We start from the raw sequence: 24,309 nt of genomic DNA, 5'->3' as shown, positions 1-24,309 counted from the left end.
GTTCACTAAGCTTGACAAAGAGTTCTGTGTAGCCTGGAAACACACACACTGCTTCAGCTGACACAGCTTGTGGTATAGTCAAATCTGGTTTTTTTGGAAAGGGAAGTAGCAGTTCAAAAGCAGCACATTTGCTGTGAATCTCAGGGAAATCCAGTTTTGGTTGCACTTCTCCAGAACCACAAGTTGGGCCTTTTTTGGGAACTCTGAGCTGGTGTGGCTGCCTACTGACTTGGGGGAACCGAGGCAGTGATCAGTGCTATGAGCTGCACTGGGGAAAAGTGACTCCTTCAGTCTGATCAGGTGACCAGCTTACAGCCACGTGCAGTGAGGAAACCCACTGAACTGGCTGGGGCCAGCCCCCACTCCCATCTTACCTCTTGCACAAGGAAAGTCTCCTGCATGATCTTGGGGTTCAGGGCCCTCAGCCGTTCCATTGTCTCATACTGCCCCTGGCAGGACTTGAGCTTCTCAGAAGAGCCCAGGGTGTACTTCAGCAGCACCAGACCCACTCGGAATATAATCTTGACTCCTGGAAAAGAAGAGCAGGCTGTCAAGTTAGCCATCAATGTGTGGAACAGTCATCAAGAGGCAGAATACAAGTCAACCTACCTGCCCATCCCGATTTATTTAGAATACTTCTGTCCTGCTTTATAACCCTGAAAACAGGCATGGAGAAGTCTCAGTCCTGGGGGTCAAATACAACCCCTCCCGGCCCTCCACCTGGTTCTCAGGACCTGCCCCAGGGGCCACACACCCTCCCTAAGCCACATTGCCTTACAGATCCTGCTGCACCCCCTCCAGGTGCTGTTGCCTAGATGGAATCCCATCTTTGAACTCTTGGCTTGTCTGGATGGGGGATGGAGAGGGGTGCCGGGAGAACTCTCTGACTTTGAGGTGTGTGCTCTATACAATGGCGAGACTTTTGCCTCGGGGCCTGCCTGAGGTTGCACACAAGGAACTGCAGCCATCTGGCTGAAAAATGGTTCCCCACACCCCTGCCTCAGAGACAGAACTCTCCCAAGCACGGTTATGCTGGTAAAAACTGTGCCAATCTAGGCTTTTTAGTCACCTTCTTCAGCAGGAAATGCCCAATACCACCTGATCAACCTACACTCAACATGCACAGGGGTCTTCCACCTTCCCATTCTTCCTCAAGTAAGGAAGTGTGGCTTTACATTTAAGAGAGCCATCAGTGTGCTGTAGTAGAAGGAAAGAGTGTTAGATTTTGAGCCAAAGGGTGTGGGTAGAAATCCCCCCGTCCTCAGCTACAAAGTCTACTGGTGATCTTGGATCTCTCTCACACACAGACCCCCCAGTGTGGATACAAGGATCAAACATGCTGCATATGGATGCCATCCAGATATACACAATCTGGGAATGAAGTTCTGGCATTCCTCAATATAAAGATGCACATATGCCAATTACCAGCAGGAGGCAGCATTTCAACACAAATGAATTCTCCCAAAGTGGAAGATGAAAGTTCAGCATTGAGAATGCTGCTTGCCCCATATCTGCAGGTTTAGGAGGCCCTCACGCTTATGGGACCTCCCCAGATATGGGACAACCTTCCGGGGGCCACCTTCCGGAGCTAGGCAGGGCCAGAGGCAAAAATGGGAAGAGCCTGCTCTAAAGTAGGACAAATTTGTTATCAAGGAACCTGGGAACAGTAGCCCATTCCAGAAACTTTCTGCAGTGGGCTTAAAATACAGAGACAGGGAAGCTGTGGCCTTCCAAATGCTCGTGGACTCACATCAGCCCTGACCACTAGTGATGCTGGCTACTCCTGGAGTCCAGTGATATCAGGGGGGTGGAGGGCACAGGTCCCCCAGACCGGGCATAAAAAGACCCCCTCTATGGTTGTGGAGCCAGAGGCAGGAGGATGAGCTGGGATTATCCCTCATCCTAATGCAGCCAAGTGTGCCTCACCCCCTTGGTCTACCCCCCCTCCAGTTAGCAATGCGATTCAAGGCGCCCCACCCAAGACAGTACCTTCGCAGAAAAACATGTCCCAGACGCGCAGCACGGAACTCCAGGGCAACGTCCTGGAGAAGGCGCACATGAACCACTCCGTCATGTACAGAATGGGGTCAATCTTCTGCTTGCTCAGATGCTTGTAGGCCACAGGGGAGACCTTGTGCAGGAGAGAGAAGAGGATCTCCCCATCCAGTTGGATGGCCTCCTGTGCATGGAGAGAGAGAGAGAGAGAGGGAAGGAACCTGGGTCAAGGGCAGGCAAAGGGCTAAGGAAAGGCCTGGGTTGTCACAGGACCACATGCTCAACTCCTGCTGGTCACATGACAGGTTGAAAGCCGAAAGGAACATAGGGAGATGCCTTATGCCGAGTCAGGCCACTGGGCCCATGCTGCTCAGGGCTATTTACACCGACAGGCAGCACCTCTATGGCATTTCAGTCTCTCCCCAAGCTCTAGAGGATTGAACCAGGGATTGTCTGCTTGCAAGGGCAATGCTCTACCACTGAGCATGCTTTTGAGGGAATTGGGTGTGGTTAGCCTGCGGAAGAGAAGACAAAGAGCTGATACAACAGCTATCTTCAAATATCTGGAGAGCTGTTCCATAGAAGATGGGAGTGAGCTGGTTTTCTGCCGCTCCAGAGCAGAGGACCCAAACTAATGGATTCAAATGACAAGAAAGGAGATTTCAACTAAGCATTAGGAAGAACTTTTGAACAGAGGTTGGATGGCCCTCTGTCAGGGATTCGGTAACTGTGCTTGCTGCATTGTGGAGGTTTCGACTTAGATTATCCTTGCAGCTTCTTCCAACTCTACAATTCTATTATTCCATGTCCCCTTCCTCCTCCCTGCTGAATTCTACAAGGGGCAACACAGACTGAAGATCGAAGAAGTTGCCATCCCTTGGACTAGCCTGCCCCCGTCAAAAGGGGCATTCAGGATTGCTCCAGTTAACTCACCAGCTTCTCACTGTAGTAGCCAGGAAGGTACTTCTCACAGATCTGCACAAGGCACCAGAACGCTTGCTGAGGGCAGGAAGGAAAAAGGATGAAAGGCATCACTCTGAAGCACAGCACAGAGCTGATTGGAGCAACGTGCATTCAAAGTGGTCACTGTGCAGACTGATTTAACACCCACCCCACCGCTTTCCCCATCTGTGCAGTCCCATGATGGGAGGAGCTGCAACAGAGAGAATTTCCCTTTCTTAAGCAACTATTCATAGCTGCTTCATGCACCCCACTCACTCCCAATGCTCCCAGAGAGGAAACATTGTAAGTGAGCAGCACACAGAGAGCAGGAAGCTGCAGTCATTGGGACAGAGCAGATGCCTGGACATCTCCAGCTGTTTCAACTACATCGAAGCGGGGGGGGGGGAATGCACAAGGGGCTTCTTCAGCTCACCATGTGGAGCTGTGCCTGACATGCAATACCTTGTGTGGATATGGATAAGTCTGGCTAAAGATTCCAGGGAGTTTGGGGTGCAAATCCAGGGCCACGGTTACTAGGTCCCAAATTGCTTTCAAAGCCAGATTCCAAATAAGAGAAATGTGAAGTACCACTGCAGGAAGAGCTGCAAGGACCATGTCAGACCACACAGACACCCCCCCCCCCTTTTAAGCAAATTTTAACGGACAGCACAGGATGTGTATGGGGGCTGAAACACCTTCTCTCCCCAAGTGCTGCTGACCCAAACAAATTCAGAGTCCTATATGCCCATTTTACAGTTGTTGGTTTTCAAAAGCCAAAAAAATCCAATTGTGATCATGCGGCCCTTCAGAAAAAAATTGGGCTGATGGGCCAATCTTGGCCTGCCAGGGGGTCCAATGAGGGTCTGACCTGTGGAGCCAAAAAGGTTCCCTATCCCGGTCTTAGATGGAAGCGAGAATCAACCCAACAGATTGATTAGGTTGAACTATGAGGGGAGAACTATGAATCGCACCTCAAGCTCCTTGGAGGTAAAAGTTGGCATACAAATGTAAAAAATCAATCGGGGAACCTCTGTTCCAAGCAAAGCATCACCTACCTCTGCAGGCATGTGCATCAACAACACTGCAGCAATTGGAGCTTGGGCCTGGCAGTAACCTTCCTCTGGCCGATAGAGTGTGTAGGCCTTCAGTACCCGGAATAAGTCTTGCTGCCTGAGGGAAAGAGCAACCCATACCACAGGCATGAGAACTAAGGGAATGCAAAGTCTGCTGCTCATAAGTGGAGCCCCCAAGGACTCAAAATTGCACGCAAGCCAGGAGAGAGATGACGTCCACAGTAGGGATCACAGAACGAACTTCAGCTTACAGAGTCCTGGGTTCAAATCTTGCCTCTTTGCTGCTGCACCACCTCATCTGCCACTCTGGGGAGGCCTATTTTGCAAGGTTGTTTTAAGGCAAGTGTAGGAAACCTTGGCCCTCTGGATGTCACTGGACCACAACTCCCAGCATCTCTGACCATTGACCATGCTGGCTGTGGAGAGACAGGAGCCCATGAACATCTGGAGGGCCACAGGCTCCCATGCCCTGTCCAAAGAAGGATTGCTTTTACTGAAAGGGCTCTGAGTGATTGAAAAGCGGTGTTAAAACAAAAAACAAAACGTCATGTTTGGCTACCTGAAAACAATCATGCTTGTGGTTTGCTTAGTAGAATTTCCATTCCCTCGGCAGAGCCTTGGAGAATAGCTAAGCTTGGAAGTTCTCAATGAAATTTCAAAGCGGTTCTCCTTGTCCCTCACCATGAGCTGAATTTCAGCTCTCCAAAGAGGGAAGGAACCTAGCGATCAGAGTTGAGACTTTGGCCCCTTGCCCTTTTCCATTACTAGCAAAAGCAGGGAGAGGGAGGTAAGAGTACAAAGTTGTAGAACTACAACCGATGTAATCGCACCAAATCATGATGCAAGCTTGCTTATTTGCCTGAGCCACGGAGGCAGCAGGATTCAGCTGCCCTTGGTGCCAAAAGGTAACCTGAAATACTGCACCAAATGCTCACAGCCCTGTGAATATCTCTAACAATAATAAAACAGATTGATGGCAGCTGATGGCTTCCATGGTCTGAAAGGAAAGTGAACTGCCTCTATTTGCCCAAGGGTATTGTTTTCTTCCCTCCCCAGGCAACCCTCCCACCCCAAAGATTTGTCAGGCATGCCCAGAACTGCATCTCTTTGTATGCCAGACGTGCCCAGGTGGTCAAGGCAACCTGAATACCTGGCAGAGAGAACTTCCTTATAGTCACTGCCCTCTGCTAATCCACTTTCCTCAGCCCCTGCCAGCAAGACAAGAGGGTCAAGTGGGGTTGCCAAAGAGATTTCAGACAATGCCAACAACGCAACGCTAGGCAACCTGCAACACACACCTAAAGAAAAGCTGGGAAGCCTGCCCAACGCTGGGGTCACCAAGCCACTGGGCGGGGAAGGTGGGTGCCCACGTGTTTGCCTTGAACAATAAGGATCAGCTGGTATTTGACAAGAGGAGAGACATTCTGGCTTACCCGTGTCCTCCACGAGCAACAAACATTTCGTGGAAGGGAAACTGCCTGTGGAGATCCCGCTCGATCACATCCAGCCACTTGGGGTCTCCTGGCGCCAAATCCAGCTCCTGGGGAACAGACAGAGTAACCACTTTGTTAGCTGCGAGACTGTGATAGAAAATGAGTTGTTGGGAGAGGTTTTCCCCCCAAGTATCCAAGGTGATCTCCTCTGGATTGATGCTGTTAAAGATACACCTAAGTGGATGCTTAGAGATCCTTGTGCAGGGGGAAATAGTAAGATGGGCAACGACACGACAGACTCTCAAATGAGGGAGTGTTGACATTGTGGGTTAAAGGTGAGGACAACAAACACCACCTCCCTCCACGACTGAAGGAGGAAATGTACAGCTCAATAAGAACATCAGAAGAGTCAGATGGATCAGGCCAATGGTTCCTCTAGTCCGGCCTCCTGTTCTCACAGCGGCTACCCAGATGTCTGTGGGAGACCCTCAAGCAGGACCTGAGCACTTTCCCCTGCTGTGGCTTCCAGGAACCGGTTTTCAGAAGCATTACTGCCTCCAACTACGAAGGCAGAGCATAGCCATTGATAGCTTTATCCCCTGTGATTGACACTAGAGGGGTTGAAGCAGAAAACACTCTAGTATCCCCTGAACTAGGGTGCACATAACAGGATCAGAGAAAGCTGCCTTACAGCAGGTCAGACAATTTGTCCATCAATGGCTATCAACCCTGATGGCAGTGTTTACCTCTTGATCTTTGCGTCTGCCCATGTTTGTTCTCATTTACATATGCATGCACAATGCCACAGAGAAGGAACCCCTTTTCGTTACTTGCGCTAGAGAAATTATTCAGCACCAAAACAACATGTTCAATTTTTTGTTAAGGGTGCAATGTCCAGAGACTTGGTTACATTTTAGCGCCTTTTTGCAGACTTTGCCCTTTTTAAAAAAGTGAGTTGCCTCACAGGATCAGAGCAGGGTCCGAATTACACAAAATGTTAAATGCATCTTTACAGTCCTCCTAAGTCACATGGACTTTTCCATCTAAGCAACCGAGAAGTCAGCACATCACACGGTAGCAGATGCCCTTGAATAACTCTGCACTGTAGGAATGGGGGCAGAGAGGTCGTCTTATCCCGCCTCGAGAAACGCCTTACATCAAACTTCCCGGAATTCTGCTCCAACTTGACTTTGCCTCCAGAGAGGTACTGCCAGGCCCTACCCCGCAGCGATGGTGGGATCCCCTTCTGGCATCGCAGCCGGATCTGAAAAGGCAAAAGAGTTATTGCAGAGGTGTGAGAAAGCCGTATTATACACAGCATGCAAGAATTGCACACGAACACAGAAAGCAGGGTCAGGCATCCCAATGCGTGACTGGGTTGCTTGTAGAATGAAACCCAGAAGGCAGCTGTGTGTTTAGTAGCTCACAGGCCCATACAAAGGCCCCTATCTCTTTACCATGAACTCAGGGCCCCCTCTAGACATCTGTTTTATTGTGCATTGACAGTACTGGAAAGGTGACATATGAACTTGTTCTCAATACTGCTTGCACTTACAAACACTGAGTTGGATGGACTGCTTCATTTCCAACAGTGCACATCCCATAGCTTCCTGCTAAAACCTTGTAACTTTTCATGCCACAAAAGTTCAGAGGGGTGGCGGTCACCTATTTTCATGGAACTGCAGTGCTACTTTTCTGTGTTTGTCATTTTATTTAGGATCTTTTTAAGTAGCTGTAAATGGCGTAAGAGATTTTCTTTGATATAGGAAGCAGTGTATATCAATCCCCTAAATCAAGCACTATAGATTTGCATGGGGGTGGGAAGCTAAGGGGTTCCTTAGAAAAAAATCAAGGACAGACACTCCAGAACAGCAGAGCATGTTGGGATATGGATGGGGGGGGCTGTGGGCAGGCAGAGAGAAAAGTCAACACGGGATGCAGTTGCATTCATGGGAAGGCGCCAGAGATTAAAGCTGGAAAACAAAGGAAATCTGAAGGTCTAGTGCAGACAGAGGAGTCAGCAGTCTAAGGCAGGGCCTGGCCACAAGAGTCCACATCGGCAAAAACCAGTTGCAGGCAGACCTTTCTCTTTCCCCACCCCACCCATCCCAGGGTCTGTGGGAAAGGCAGCTTGCACTGCTAGTGCCAAAGGCAACTTCGGATGCAAACTCCTACCTCCTGCCAGACTCTTTGATGTTGGGGTGGAGGAGGAGCCAGGGAAAGCACAGGAGAAGAAACAGACAGCCTGAAAGGGGGAAGCATTGAAAAGTTTGCAGTTGTCAGGGCCCCACAGGGAGCAAGGTTCAGCCCATTCTAGGAAAGAGCTTGAAAACACAGTCGGTAGAGGCGATGGGCTCCCTGTAGGGCTGGCACATTGACAGAGCAAGTGCTGCCAGGAATTTGCAGTCACAAAGGGAAAGGCCTCCTCTGGGACGTGCCAGGTGCAAATTCAAAAGCTGACCTGGGGAAGTGGGCAGAACTTGCCAGGGCCAAGGAGGCTTCAGAGAACCGCACAGTCCCTTTAAACCCACCCACCCCGTGCCCAACAGAATTGGGGGCAGGCGTGATTTGGCACCATTGATTCAGGTTGCAAAATCCAGCCACCTTTTGTGCTGGTGAATACAAGTTAAGTTGGGCACAAAAATAAGAGGGGAAATGTATTTTCCATTGGAATGGTACTTGCAACATGCTTTTATTTATTCTGGTTCTCCCACCCAGCCACCCATAACCAGGGAAGTTGGCCTGACAGGTGCCCCCGAGGTACTTGCATTCTAACTCCTCTCGTTACTTAAGAGGGAAGTTGGGGAAAGGGGGTGGGGCAGGGCTGTGTCCAAGGCATAGCTGTGCCCCGTATGATGAAGCATGGTGTCTGTTTCAATAGTTCCTACAAAATAGTTCCTAAGCAGCATGGGTTTTTAGGACAAAAGTTCCTAGTCTTCATGGTTGCATGGAAAACCAGGGACTTTACCAGACGAGCCTTTGGTATCGTGTAGAAGCTACTAGTTTGTGCCCTACACACTTTGACAAGGCATGTCAGACACTGATCCAGTTCACCAATCTGATTACACTTCAGTTGGGGTTTCTATCTCCGTACACTCCCACCTTTGATCTCTCCAGAAAGGTGGCGGCGGGGGGGTGTTGGGCTGCACCTCCAAAAAATACAACAGAGGGATTTTTGTGTAAGAAGTGATCAAAGTATTTTGGGTAAGACAACCTGCTAGAATGTTTATGGCTACTTTCGCTACCTTCCAAACTCTGGCTCCGTGGTGAGGCTTACCCTCATCAATCCCAAGTTCCTAGTTCTTCCAGTTTAAGACTGCACTCTTAAAGCACACTCTGATCACCTCCAAGGGAGGTTCTGCAGGGGGAGCTCTAAGCCTGTCCTATGCCACAGCTGGTAGGACAGCAGGCTCAAAAGTGCCAGGGAGTGTCCCAAAATACACACACAGCAGTGCTATCCTGCTTGGTGACTTCACAGGCAGGAAGGAAACAGACAGGAGGAGTTTAACTGGATGCTGCTTGTTGAAAGCTCTGTCTCAACAAAGCTGAGCCAAGCTCCTCTCGATTAGGGAAGCAGATGGATTCCAGCTTTGCATGGGGGTGGTGCAGGGAGACAGAACAATTAAAAGGCCCAGCAGGACAAAGGATCCCTGGGAATTTCTGGGTACAGAGTCACTGATCTTGGCAGGGATGGCAGATTCTGTCTGCACAAAGCAGAAGCTGTTATCATGGGAAGAGCCGACAGTGTAAACAGGAAAAAATGGGGATTCCCAGCCTGTGCATACAAGGGATTTGATGCAGGATAACAAGTCCTGTTGAGAGATCCCTGTCCACAAAGCCTGTATGTTTAAGCTGCCCCCCCCCCAATGATTGGGTTGAGGAGGGGGCACTAAGACCAATAATGAAATGTTAACAGGAAATGCTTAGCCTCACCATCAAGCCACAATTATTCCTACTGTTTTTGATTTTGCTTTTTTTAAAAAAAATATTACTATTTGAGTCCAGAACAGGAAAAAACTTGGAAGACCTAAGAAGCACATTAGGGCCAAGCTCCGTCTGACAAGTATCTTGAATCACTGCAGGTTGCTTAATGTCACAATGGATTTGTGAGGTTTATCAATGAGTTTGCTTTACTTGGCCAAGTTGGTCAGCATACCGATTATGAGGGACTGCAGTCACTGCTATGGAAGTCAGTGAGGATTATCAACCAGTAGAGATGGCTCTATTTGGTCACCAAACCACAATTCAGAAGTCATGCAAGTGAAGGCCCCCGATTCTCATTCTGCAGGCTACAATTGTGAACCAGAGTTTGATCAGTGGAGGCTGGTTCACGAGGGTGAATAAAATACTGCCCCATTAACCTCAGCCAGCCCTCACCAGCTCTGCCAGCGGGTGGCAAACCTTAGCTTCAGTGTTACCTTTGCAGAACTCAGTAGGGGAGAGAATGCCATCAAAACCAGAATTAGCTGGCTCTGCTTGTCTTTGTCCCTGGCTCCCTGCCTTCTATCCTGCCAGCCACTGCAGTTTGATCATGGCTCAGATGTTTATGGTGAAGTGTGGTTTGTGCTAAATAGAAAAAAATAGAACCCCAGAATTGTAGAGTTGGAAGAGACTTTGAGGGTCATCTTGTTCAATCCCTTGCAATGCAGGAATCTCAGCCAAATCATACATGACAGACAGCCATCAAATATCTGCTTAAAAACCTCTAAGGAAAGAGAATCCACCACCTCTCGTGGTAGTCTGTTCCACTATCAAACAGCTCTTACTGTCAGAAAGTTCTTCCTGATGTTTTTCCTGCAGTGCAAAGGGAATGTGAGGGTATGAGCTTTCAGTATGTCCCTGATCATGAGTGTTGTATCTGAACCGAACTTTGAATGAAGGACGGTATATAAATTTAATAAACAACAACAACCTAGCAGGCAGGACTTAAGCATTCTCTCCTCGTCCCCCTCTTTCATCCAGCATATGGAGCTACCTAACAGGGGTGTTTTACAAATCAGATAATCAAAGAGTGCTCTATACGTGTCATGCATTAGTAGTCCATATAGAGAATGGACAGGGGTGTGAGTTACCGATTCCGGCAAGGTTAGGAAGACTCTTGCATGCCCATGCAAGCACAAATCCAAATGTTATCATCTTGGGACAAACTGACAGTATAAAGAAGCCCACAGCGGGTTAAGTACATCCTGGGATTCCCAGCCTGTGTAAACAAAAGCTTTGATTCAGGATAATAAGCCCTGCCAAGAGGCTGACTGGAAGCCTTTCCCAGCAATCTGCGGCAAGCTTTGCAGCATGGCCAAGTCAGATCAAAGCAGAAAGGGTTTCGCTGACACACAGAGGCAGGGCAACACAAGCCCTGAGCCCTCATCACAGGGAGACATTTTGCATCAGGAAGCCTGCCTTGGGTAGAAGTATAGTTCAGGCCGCCTTGCCTGTTTGAGTGCTCAGTATGCTCTCAATCAAGATGCTGAAATGCAAGAAGCAGAAAGGGGAAATTGTGGGAGGGCAAGGCAGTCTGATTGCCCTTCGGATACATCATCATGATACGCTGCCAAAAGCCCTTGATGTGGAAGATGTTATGAAAAGCAGGATGATCTGCTGCTAAAACGGACCACCTGGGAAGGTGGAGTCCTAAGCTGGAGCGCAGAAACAACACTCCCCCCCCTAAAAAATATGGTGCCATGACTTTTGCATCATTCATGTGATTATCTCATGTTGCAAATTATTTTGCTTTTTAACATTCTGGCAAAGAAAGGAAAAAAGAGCACAGGAAACAGAGGAAAGGTAAAGTCTGTAGTGACTGGGTCACAGCATGTATCGCCCTGCCCAAGAGTGGCTCTACACATCAACTGCTGCTATAGCAGAAGACAATGTGGCACAGGAATGTTCAGCAAGTGTTAAAAAAATAAAACGGTGAAAGAAAGAGGAAGAGAGCAACAGCCATCACCCGACGCTTGGCCAGCGACTCACCTTTTTGTGTTTCTTTGCCATCCACTTGTCCCAGTTGTTGAGCATATCTAGCCACTTGGATTCCCTCTGCCTCAGCACCTCCAACGGCACCTCCTCCAGCCTAGGAAAATGAAGGTAACAGACCAATTTACCCCTCTGAAGGTGATCAGTCTATCACAGTAATGAGAAAGCTGTGGGCCTCCAGATGTGGCTGGGCTACAACTCCCAACGCCAAATGTGAGAAGCAAAACAACAACAAAACCACACCATTGCCAAACTCCCATTTTCTCTCTGATCTATTTGCAAGCCCCATCTGGAACCACCCAGTTAACAGCCACCCTTCCCAGGCTATAGGAATCACTTCCATGTCTAAAAACCTTGGGCTCTTCCAGAAGACCTGTTCATTCATCCTGATTTGGTTGCACAAAGCTTACATAGCGGTTGGACTATGTCTGGTATTTACTGAGTTTTTGCTTGGGTCTGTTTACGGGGCGGTTATGCAAAAATTAACATTCATCCCAATTTGCTGTTAATCATCCATTTGTTCCATACTTTTCAATGTCTTTCAATGTGACTTTCCAAGCTGTAAAAAGCGAATTGCATACAAGAGATTCCTCAGCACTCCCCCATCCAGGTGAGACAAAAACTAGGCTCTGCTAAGTTTCAAAAATGACTTACACACTCATGGTTGTAGCCAGAATTTTTGTTAGGGGAGGGCAGAACCTCAGGTATGTATTGATTTCCCCCGAAAGGGTTCTTAATGAATCACCCCTCTAGTCTAGGGAATAGACAGGGTGAAGCAGAACAATTGAGTGTCTTGTGACCCTAGACAGCCTCACTCATGTCCTTTTTAAATTTATCCCACGGATTTGAAATGTCTAAACTTGTAATGCCAATAAAGGTATTTGTATGGTATGGTATTGTATTCATTTTTATTGATGGGGGCAGCTGCCCCCCCCCCCGCCTCCCTTGACTACGTCCATGTACACACTGAGCTTCTTTGGATCATAATCCGCTACCTCCTGCACTTCCATCACAAAGCAAGCATCCTCTCTCAACTGTAATCCGTGAGTCACTCTGCCAATATGCAAACTGCAATATTAATATTAATAATATATTTACATGCCACCCATCTGACAGGGTTGCTACATTCTGCCAAATATTGAAGGCACACCCACCACAACAATGGGACTGCTATAATCATAGTCCTCGCTCCGTAGGGATTCCTGGGAATTGTAGGCTGGAACTCAGCTTGGGAATTCTCAGCAACCTCAAACCACAATTCCCAGGATTCCTTAGGGAAAGAAAACAGATGAACCAATTGTAAGATGCTGCATTCAGCAGCAGATACAGTCCCTGGAACAACCGCAAGCATAGCCTCCCTCGCCCCCCACAGCACATCACAGTAATTGGCTTAGTATACATGGAAACCTGGGAGAAGGGGACCATATTATCCTGCACCTCAGGCAGCAAACAGTCTTGAGCCAGCCCCAATAAACCCCATCTGTGCAGCACAGGAGGGGGGTAGCAGAGCTGGAGCACCCCATAAGTGAGGAAAGCAACCGCCAACACAGAACAGGCACCAGCTACGCAACTCCCTAGGTTCAGCAAGCACAACTAGTTACCATACAATCTGCAAATCAGGGTCAGGCAAAGTTTTCAGAAGCTGGGCCAGGGAATCAGGAGGCATTTTTTTAATAGAAAAAAAAGGAAGTAGACAAGGCCAAACCATCCCGCCCACCTTGGAACTGAGCTGGCTGCTCCCACTTTCTCTGCCGGAAATGTGCATTTATGGAATTTCTAACGCTGAAAAGCCAAAGCCCAGTCCACTCACTTCCTCCCCCCTCCGGGCCTCTTGCAATGCAAGAAGAGTAGCAGAAGGGAGAAGCCAGCACAGGCTGCAGTCAAAAGACTGGGCAGATAGGAGTGACAGCAATGCACAGAGAATGGCTGGTGAAGGAAATTGAGCCCTAAACATCACGTCCAGCAGGCGAGGGAGGCTTGCTTTAAGTAGGGCAAAACTCTGTCCCCAAGCAATACCAAATACTGGTGTGTGTGTGACCCCAGTAGGATAAATCAGACCATTTTTTCCAGGTCACAAGGTCAAAAATTAAGAGGATTTTTTGGCCTGGAGAATTTTGTACAGATCCTTTCAACTAGCAGGAGCTTTTTCCAAGAGCACAATTAGGCTTGGCAGTGGTGACTGAACTCAATGCACGCCCTGTCAATGTACTATGAAATGGGGAGGGGGGATTTCAAGCACAGAATAGGAGCTGAACTCTCACCACTTTGTGGCTAACCTGGGACCCTCCAGATGTCAATAGACTTCATCTCGCATGAGCAGCAGCCAGCATGTGGTAAGTCATTATGGGAATTGTAGTCCAGCGAGGGCCAAATGCCACCCTTGGTAGGAAGAAAGAAGGTGGGGAGAAAAATCTTCTTGGGGCAATGCACAGATGCGCTTGCCCATGATAAGTCTTAAGTCACCCTTTACAGAGAATCAGCCCTAAACCACAGGTGGGGAACAAGGGCCACATTCCCTCCTAGAAAACCTTCCAAGGGCCACAGGCCAATGCGGGCAGAGCAAGCAATGCAAACTTTAGCTTAGTACAGCAGGCTAGTTCCCACACACATTCACACTTCCCTCTGCATCCTCCATCCATGGAAGAAAGCAGAATCAGAGTTCAAGGACAAGCCAAGCCAAGCCAAGCAAACACATTTCAGGTGTGAAGCAGAGCCAGTAAGTGGAGCAGCCTGGAAGGCCACCTTTTGTTCACAGGATTGAGGTTCTCCACCAGTGCCCTAAACCTTCTCTAGGTGCTTATTTTAAAAACACATCATCCCCAGAACTGGAAGGGTTCCCTCCCCCACATCACACAGTTTCAATCTAGATTCCATTCTGCACACCTGCAGATGCAAGACATAAGCCAAGGCCTGTCGATAAGCATGGTAATCGGGCAACAGTGCCTCGATGTATCAATAGGCAGAAGTCACCACCAAGGCCAGTTTCCCTTGAACAAGTCTCAACAAGCAGCCAATAACTGTATAATCAATAACTGTACATGGTTTATTCATTTTTTACCCTTTTGAGTCACTTGCATTCTCACAGTACTAGAGAATGTACATTTTAAACCCACTTACTCCAGCAAAGGCTTAAGGTAGGCAACAGAACTAAATGCCAAGAATTCCTTGGCTGATTGTGCTGAGATTGTGCCAAAGCACCTGGGATTTTTTTTTGGGGGGGGGGCGGGAGAGAAGAGAGAATCAGCTCTGTGCCTGGCTTAAACATGCAATTCAGCTGTGGGCACTGAGCAGTAGGGAGCCTATAATGCACTCCTTCAACACATTCTGAGCCAAGCATGAAGGAAATGGGAACCATCCATTGCAGAAAGCCTCAAACATTCTCTACAGATGGCCAGCATTGGAAGCTGCTTTACTAAGAAGTCCAGCACCATCTGGAGGGCCACAGGTTCCTCATTCTTGGTGCAGGATGAACAGGCGCTCTAATGTTTTTTCCTCCTGAATCATTTGGCTGAGGCAGTAAGGCTTGCTCATTGGAGGGGGGTAGAGAGGAGGGGGCTAGGGATCTTTTAATCTGATGCTTGGAATGGACCCAACTGCTTGTGCTTGAGGCTCTCAGGGCTGCCTAAACAGGCCTTTGTGTACCTCTGTGAACAGGCTAGACGATTCATTAGGAGTTCGGGGGGGCTGGACAAGGTCCCCTTTGTTTTCACATGGGGGCTGGAAAAAAGCCGGGATGCAGAACGGCCTCAAGAGGAAGTAAGTGCACAGCTCACTGCCAGCAGACACACCAGGTTGCCTCTTTGATGGCCTTCTCATGCCACACACAGCAGGAATGCCACCTAGGCACATTTTGAGGCCCCGGTTCAAGTGTGCCAATGAACTCACATCAAGAACAGCCCACTAGGGCCAATCCTCTGAGTCTACAGTGATGCTAGGTGAAAGCACAGGAACATAGGATGCTGCCTTATACAGAGCCAGTACTGCCTCCACTGGCTGGCAGCATCTGCCCAGTGTTTCAGAAAGTGAATCACTCCAAGCCCTACCTAGAGATGCCAGGGATAGAACCTGGGAACTTCTGCATTAAAGCTCTACCACCACTGAGCTATGACCCTTGCCCAATCTTTCTAGGAGAGCTAGCACACAGGTGATGAGACAGGGCTGTGAGCCAGCAAAGTCAACTCAGTTCACATCTCCCTGGTGGGTTCTGTCTGGTGCCACCATTAACCACCTTTCAGTGCCAGGTAAAAAAAATTCTCCCAGGTATTTGGGGGATTACTGTGATTGTGCTTTCTATTAATGGCGTGTTTTTGCTGTTGAAATCTTCCCTGTTTTTTTCCATAGGTTATTGTATGGCTCTTATTGCAACAACAGTGGTACCTCTAGACACGAACGGGATCCGTTCCGGAGCCCCGTTCGCATCTAGAGGTAAACATAACTAGTGATGGCACGTCTGCGCGCATCGCTTTTCGCTGCTTTTGCACATGTGTGTGACGTCATTTTGAGCGTCTTTGCATGCGCAAGCGATGAAAAGCGATACACGCTCCGTTACTTCCGGGTTGCCGAGGAGCGCATCTCGAACGCGCTCAACTCGAAGCATATTTAACCCGAGGTATGACTGTAACTGATTCCCCAGCCCCAATTTTATGTCAAGCTTTACGCTCCTAAAATGTTTTAAGTCGCTCAGAGACTCTCACACACAAGCAACTAATAAACTGAATAAACATTAAACAGATAAGTGCCTCTGTCCAGTGGTTCCAGCACCACAGTCAGCAGATGGGGGCCCCTAATGGAGCAGGACTGGCTCACCACATTTTGGTGCAAGTGAAATAATTACCAACAAAAGAGGGAGGGTGTGGGGGGTAAGGTAATTAGGCTCTGGATTTAATGGTTTAGCTGCATGACTACCTGTTACAGACTTGCCTAAGGCAACTTGTTTTTGTCTCAGCCTCAATTGCTTTTGGCCTTTAATTTGGAGGGTGCTAGACATCATAGTTTCTGTTAGCAGGCGGGATTTGTTAGACTGCTTTTTATGTATATCAATGTTTTCAGCTTTTGTTTTGGTTTACATTGGTTTTAATGGTTCTTTATATTATATTGTATGCCATAAAAAGTGACCAGTAAGTCCAGTAAGTAATTAATAATAATGATAAACTTAATCTAGAGAAAACAGCCATGTTTTTCTTATACCTCCTGACCTAGATAGCCCCATCTTTTTAATCCAAAATGGATATAGACCATCTGCTGTGGCCATAAATCTCTCTTCCATCCACTCATTCATACACACCCCATATGGGCAAGTCAAGAAATACCACTGACTCACTCGTAAGGGATCATGAGGAGACAGTTGAATCCCCTCCAGAGAGCAAATTCACTCATCCCAACCATGGTTAAGGGGTACATCAGCAGCAACCCTAACCACAGTTAACATCAACCAGGGTTCCTTCTTCTGAACCCTGGGCACAAAACCTACACTCAAACTGCTATGCTTGCACCAGGTCCACAGAGTCACCAATGCCAATAATCCAAATCTGACTACTTGTGTCAGATAAATCAACTGTGCTTGCTTGACCTTCCTGAGAACTTGAAGCCTGCACAGGTTGATTTAATAATACAATCTGCACTAGCTTATAAACAGTTTGGCGACACACTGCCTAGCTGCATTGGCCCTATTCCAGGCTAGATTACAAGTTTCAGGCTAGGGAGAAGGAGTAACAGACAATAATAATCTATGAATGTGGGAGAGGTTCTAGGAGCAGGAAGCCAAGCAAAGTTGCACTGACAGATGCAGTCTTAGTGCAGGAGGGTGACTGGAGGCACAGCTAACAGAACCAGCACAACTCAATTTTTCCGGGTGTTGCCGAAAAAGGAGACATAACTCTAGAAACAAGCAATGCTGCCAAACCAGACAGAAATTAAAACTGGGGGCAGCCAGGACAGCACATTCCACAGAGATCTAACTGGCTCTTTGAACAGAAGCGCGTGGCCTTACTAAATCGAGAGTCTATGATGCAGGGGCTTCCCCCCACCCCATCAGCAGTTTAGGGGTTTCGAGAGCCAACAGGTCTATGAAATTCCTGGAAATCCAGCATGTCTAATAAAAACTGAAGCTAGAGTGATAAGCTAGGCAGCTTTCATCCAAGACTTGCCCATTTTATTCCCCAGTGGAAAGCTGCTTCAGTTTCTGTTAGACCTGCTGGGTTTCTGTCAACTCAGAATTCCCTGTTTGCTCTTCAACTCCCGGCTGCTGATGGAAAAGCCAACATTACACCTACGTATGGGGTAAGAAATTTGGGTTGGTATGAATCTGAAAGTGAACCCTCCTAATTCATACTTGCTGAAACAATATGCAAACTTTAAAGCAGCCACCCTTCAAAACTCACATTTCTCTAAATTTTGCAATGCAGTTCTCAAACAAAAAAAATTAAAAAATACAAAAGTACAGTACAAATATTAGGGGAAAGCATACATAAAATGCCCATATTAGTAGAAAACCTAACAAAAGGCATTTAATATAAGGCAAAACTGCTAACAAAAAAAAGCATTATCAGGAGATTGTACACAGTAAAGGGCTGATGAATTTTTGTGAGAACTATTTATACAGTCGTACCTTGGAAGCCGAACATCTTGGCTCCCGGAAGTGAGTGTTCCGATTTTCGGAAGCCGAACATCTGGCACGGCTTCTGCTTGGCTGCCGTCAACTGGAAGCCACATTTTGGTTCTCGAACGATTCCAGGAGTCAAACGGACTCCCAGAATGCATTCTGTTCGAGAATTGAGGTACGACTGTATTTTTAAAAATCAGAAACTGATGGAGAAATGTAGAGAACAGAACCTTTAGGGATGCGGAAATGAGAAAGTGAAATTGACAAATTCATCCATCCCTAGTTACACCCAGCTTCTACCTACATAAAGAATTGACTGCCATAAAAAACAGGCCCAAATATGAAAATCTCTACAAAGCACTTCTGGAAAGATGCTCAGGCTCCGACTTTGGCAAACCTCCAAGGAAGAGCAGTAGCCACGAGATCTATTTATTTATTGGATGTGGTTTAAAACTCCACCTCTCCGAGTGCTCAAAACTTCTTATTAACAAAAATACACATTAATTCTATAACCAAACCATTCTGGGAACACCCACACACAGCTGCAGCAGTATTTTATTTAGACATTGGACTGAGTGAAGGATTCTGACTCCGCTCTTAACTGGGGCTGGGGAGGGAGAAAGGGGACTCCGAGAGCAGCTTACAAATATCAATCCCACCAACAGTTAGCGCCCTCAATATTACGGTCTAAGAGACACAACACAAAAGGGGAAAGTGGCAGGAAGGGAAAAAGAGAGAGATGAAAATCAGCTCAAACAGTTCTGTCATTCCACCAATCCTTACTTAGTAGAAGCCTTGAAAAATATGGTAATTACAATTTTCTTCAAGGAGATGTACCAACACATGGAGTATTATTGCATAATTTGAGATTCCAGTGGCGTAGCGTGGGTTGTCAGCACCCGGGGCAAGGCAAATAATTTGCGCCCCCTAACCCGTGGATTTGCGCCCCCTAACCCTAACCCCCCAGATGTTGCGCCCGGTGCGGCCGGCCCCCCCTGCACCCCCCACGCTACACCACTGTGAGATTCCAAGAATTTTGCTAGCGATGTTTCAGTCTTCTGTAAAGGGATATATGGAGTCCTATGACATCTGGAGGGCCATAGGGTCAACACCCCCTCCTAGTATAGAGGGTGTGATCCTCTCCAAACATTACATCTCAATCTGCTTGCTGGATTTCCTCTAGTGGACAGATCAGGATGAATTTGCACTCTCCCACCACCTTAACACTATTCAGGGCTCCTTGCTTCCTCTCTACTTACAGAGCAGAGAAGAAAGCAAGAGACCTGGGCATAAGAAGCATTTGAAATATTTTCTTTGGGAGGGTGGGAAATTAAGGTCCTAATCTGGCTGTACTGGGAGAAGCATTTTTAGTTAAGGTATTCTCCCAGCCTCCTTCTCCGGGCTTGCTCCTTTTTAATCCTACAACCACCCTGTGAGGTAGGTGAGGCTGAGAGAGCACACCCAGCAAACTTGGGAGCTGGTGACAGAATTTGAACCTGGCCCTCTCTAGTCCAAACTCAACCTTCTAGCCTCAACAACACACTGGTGCTCCAAAGTAGTTCTGAATATGCACTGGCCATGCATGCACCGGGAATGCCAAGTCAGTGCTTCAAAGCTCCCCACTCTCTCTGCACCTCAGTCCCTGCTTATATACGAGCTGCCATTTTACAGTCAATGACAATTATCTCAAGAAGGATGGGAGGCAGTGTACAGGTAGTCAGCCTTGCTCTTTTGCACAAGAACTGCCAAGTGTGAACTCCTCCAAAATTCACGGGCGAGCTTTAACAGCAGGCTCATCCGCAGCTCCAAAGTGACACCCACCCACTCTTTTCACAAAAGCGAGAGATTTTCCCATTCCTCCTGTAGGAAGGAGATTCTGAAGGGAGCCAGATAAAGCTGCTTATCTGACAGTGCTTAAGCCAAGTGCACATCAGTGTGCAAAAATCCTGCGCTTGAATGGAAAAACCAGTTTTGCAGCAGACAAGAATCTGGCATGGCTTGACGGAAACGGAACAGCAAGATCCTGGAGCCTGGAATAGCTGCCAGAGATTCATTCCCTGCAGATTCTAAAAGCACTGGGCCTTCTTCTAGCCCACTTCATGTAGCTGGTGCTGGCTAAACTTCTATTACTGGTGGTGGAGCAGATGAGACATCTAAGCCATGTGCCTTTCCTAACTATCAAGGCCCAGCTGAATCTACATGCTCAGACCCATGCTTCACTAGATAGGAAGCTGCCAAATACAGAGTCTGACCATCTAGTTCAGTGTTGTCTACACTGACTGGCAGTGGCTCTCCCAAATTTCAGGCAGGGGATCCTCCCAGCCCTACCTGGAGATGCTGAGGATTGCGCCTGGGACCCTCTGCATGCCAAGCAGAAGCTCTACCAGATCAATCAGGCCAGCCCAATTTCCACAGTGCCATTGAACACTGATGAACAAAGCTAAAATTTGCCCAACCACTTCAGTAAGAGGTTATTCAAATCTCCCTACCATCTTTTATACAGTGTACCTCTGGTTGCGAACGGGATCCGTTCCGGAGGTCTGGCTGAATCCCAAAGTTTTCTCAACTGGAGAGACCGCTTCTGCACATGCGCATGCGGTGGTAGACCGCTTCTGCACATGCACGAGCGGCAAAACACTACCAGGTTTGCTGCTTTCGCAAACGAAGTTTATGTTACCCGAGGGTAACGTAACCCAAGGTTCCACTGTATATAACTGTAACGTATGCATGAAGAAGCTTATTAGTTAAACTGATTAGGCAGGTATACCAAAAGGTGGGGTGTACTTTGTGCTTTAAACACAACATTGTGCACCAAAGTAACTCAAACTTTAAGAAGCACAACTTGTGAGTCAAGTCAAATTACACAAAGCATGTAATGTCCAGTGGCAAAGCTCCTGGCAGTGATCGGCAGAGCTGCCCTGAAGTCTCTGGCTGCCACTGGCTCAGCTGCTCTGACTCTTAAGAGGTCATGCTGAGATGCTCTTACCCTAGAGAAGCAGGGCACATGGATGGGCCTAGGAAAGGAGATGTAAGCAGCATGAATATAAAAAAAGAAGGTCCGAGAGGAAATGGTCAGAATGAGGGCAGAGGGGAGAAAAACAGAGGAAGGAGTCAGAGTTGGAAAACTAGGAGGCCACATAAGTCAGCTTAAGAGGTGAAGAGTCAAAGGATATAAGACTTTGGCTGCAGGCCTCTGAGTAAATCCCCAGCCGGTTGTTCCGACCACAGGCCAACAACACAATGAAGTTTGGAACACTTCAAACACCAGCATAATAAACCACCTCCTGCTAGCCAACTGCTCTCAACCATACCCATCTCAGAAAATGAGAAAAAGCCTTCAAGCTTTTTACTCTGGAAGGCGGCCTGCCACCATGCTTAAAATGGACTGTAAACTACACAACGTCCCGTGCCAACCCCTTTAGTCACTAGCTTCTATTCTCAAGTTAAGCCCTAGGTTTCTATACTCTGGACTCATAAGGCTTTACCCCTTCCTTCATTCTGATCCCTTGCTCTCAACAACCCATTTTCCTTTTAACTTCCTCAGGTTCCTGCTTTCCTCTGCTCCGCTTAACCTAGGTGTGAGGAGCCTCTGCCCCACCCCTTTGCCCCATATGTTCCTGAACTACAACTCCCATCAGCCCCAGCAAAAGCGGCCAATGACCAGGGATGATAGGCACTGCAGTTCAGCAATGTGTGGAGGGCCAAAGCTTTTCCATATCTGCCTTAATACCCACACACAGCTTTTAATGACCAAATATTGGGAAGTGAGATAATAAAAGCTTCTGCTTCCCCATCAATCATGCACTGGCTCTATTGAAGCGTTTTCTAGCTTGATTTACACACTAGATTTGTTCCGCTTCTTTGTCAGAAAACAAACCAGTGGCACCGCTTGCTTCATTGCAATAAAACAGCTCAGTTAGAATGTGGCACATCTTTGGTGCAGGCCACCCCTAGGCTAATCACTTTTGCAACAGCATCCCAATCCCACCACTCTGCCTAGTGCAGCGTTACTTTAGGAACTAGATGGGATTTTAATGTGGAGCAAAGGCCCTGCTTTGACCTAGTTTTAAACGCACAATTCACACATCCCCCTCACCCTTCTTTTCTTTTCTTTTTTTAAAAAAGAGCAAACCACCAGATTCAGTAGGCTAGATCTTGCTTCTGATGCTATTTGTCAGCACAGAACAGATGAGGATGAGCTGCTAATAAATCCAATTTTAAAAAGACATGTTATTTACAGGCAAGCTGTACAAGTATTGTCAAAACATATGGGGAGGACAGCTCCCCACATTATAATTTAAATGACAGATGCCCAGAACCTGACATCTCACTCTGCCCTTAGGGTGCAGGAAATGGTTTACCCAACTCTGAAGGCATATTAGACCTGCACCATTTGCAAACAACCACTGAGGTAAAAAAATGGGTCATTGCAACTTAGCATGAAGGAAGTTCTGCTTCTCCAAGTTCAGGAGCGTGTTGTCTCAACAATTCTGAGTCAACCTTTCATAGGTGCGGCCAGTTTTAGGGCTATAATGTCCACTTGCAGAAAGATGATGACTCAATAAACCTAGGCTTTAAAAAATAGCTTCTAGTTAAAGAAGGTTTTCTACATGTACAGTGGTGCCTCGCAAGACAAAATTAATTCGTTCCGCGAGTTTTTTCGCCTAGCGAACTATTCGTCTTGTGAAGCACGGTGTCGGGAAAGTTTTGGAAAAGCTTCAAAAATCACCAAAGTCTTCAGAAACCTCAAAAAAGGCTACCACACCGCGTTCTATGAGTTGCTCCTCGAAGTCAAGTCGCAACTGTATTAACAGTGTTAAGAAAAAGGAAACAGAACCCTCTTGAAAGAGAGGGAACCTTTTTCTCCCATGCAAAGATGACCTGGACCAGAATCGACCAAATCTGGGTTACTAGTGGAATGGCTCCGAAGATTAAGAAGGTAGAAATCTGCCCAAAAACCTGTTCCGACCATAACGCCGTGAAGATGGAAATGAAATCTACAACAACTGGTCAGTTTAGATGGAGAATGAATGACACCCTATTTCGAGATAGAGAGATCCACATGAAGGCCCAAAAAACTCTAAAGGACTATTTTGAAATTAATCTAAAGGGCGATGTGGAAAAAAGAGTGATCTGGGACGCAAGTAAAGCTGTGATGCGAGGATTTTTGATTCAACAAAACTCAATAAAGAAGAGAAAACAGAACGAGAAAAAGGAAAAAATTTTGGAAAAGATAAAAGAAGGAGAGAAAAAATTAAGATCAAAACCAAAGTCCCAGGAGATTTTGAGGGAGATTAAGTTGTATCAAACACAATATATGGAATTGATGAACCAAGAGATAGAATGGAAAATAAAGCAAATGAAACAAAAGACATTTGAGTCGGCAGACAAATGTGGTAAACTTCTGGCATGGCAACTTAAGAAAAGACAGAAATTAAATACAGTCACAAGTCTAGAAGTGGATGGGAAAAATATATCTAAACCCAACGAGATAAGAAATTGCTTTGTGAGTTATTTTAAAAAACTCTATTCCCAAGGATTACAAAATGAAGAGGACATAGATAAATTCCTTAATAAATATGGATTACAAAAAATCTCTCATCATAGCAAGGTGGAGCTAAACCAGAGAATAACAGAACAAGAGATAGAGGGTGCCATTCAGGATATGCAATTGGGCAAATCTCCAGGGCCAGACGGACTGACTTCCAGATATTACAAATCTTTAAAGGAATGGTTAATACAACCGTTAAAGGAAGTTTGTAACGAGATCTTAGAGGGAAAAAAGGCACCCGAATCGTGGAAAGAAGCATATATCTCACTCATACCAAAGACAGAGACTGAAAAGACTCAACTGAAGAACTACCGCCCAATTTCGTTATTGAATGTGGATTACAAAATTTTTGCAGACATTTTAGCAAAAAGATTTAAAAGAGTATTGATGGAGAAGATTCACAGAGACCAAGCAGGCTTTCTCCCAAAAAGACACCTCTCAGACAATGTTAGGAACATAATAGACATTTTGGGAAAGTTAGAGGTGAATATAAATACTAAAGCAGTTTTGATATTTGTGGATGCGGAGAAAGCCTTTGACAATATTTCGTGGAGTTTTATGAAGAAGAATCTTCATGGGATGGGGGTAGGACAAGGATTTGAGAATGGTATGGGTGCAATATATTTCGAACAAAAAGCTAAGCTAATTGTAAACAATGTAATAACTGAGGAACTTAAGATAGAAAAAGGAACACGACAGGGGTGCCCAATTTCCCCATTGCTTTTTATTTCGGTCCTGGAG

The 24,309-nt window shown here is 46.9% G+C and overlaps 1 protein-coding gene across 1 annotated transcript in view; it reads right to left on the bottom strand.

Annotated features, from left to right (window-relative positions):
• TBC1D10A (TBC1 domain family member 10A) overlaps positions 1-24,309 on the bottom strand; it is a 40,918-nt gene that overhangs the window by 3,555 nt on the left and 13,054 nt on the right. The window contains exons 2-8 of the mRNA XM_082203279.1: positions 11,414-11,513; positions 6,600-6,707; positions 5,444-5,550; positions 3,993-4,107; positions 2,929-2,994; positions 1,990-2,179; positions 375-529 (exon numbers count right to left, since the gene is read on the bottom strand). Coding sequence (XP_082059405.1) covers positions 375-529; positions 1,990-2,179; positions 2,929-2,994; positions 3,993-4,107; positions 5,444-5,550; positions 6,600-6,707; positions 11,414-11,513 — 841 coding nt within the window. The remainder of the gene's footprint in view (positions 1-374; positions 530-1,989; positions 2,180-2,928; positions 2,995-3,992; positions 4,108-5,443; positions 5,551-6,599; positions 6,708-11,413; positions 11,514-24,309) is intronic.

The sequence above is a fragment of the Podarcis vaucheri genome (genome assembly GCF_965113315.1).
Source record: "Podarcis vaucheri genome assembly, chromosome: 16".
NCBI lineage: Eukaryota > Metazoa > Chordata > Lepidosauria > Squamata > Lacertidae > Podarcis > Podarcis vaucheri.
This window is presented reverse-complemented; position numbering and strand designations above follow the sequence as displayed.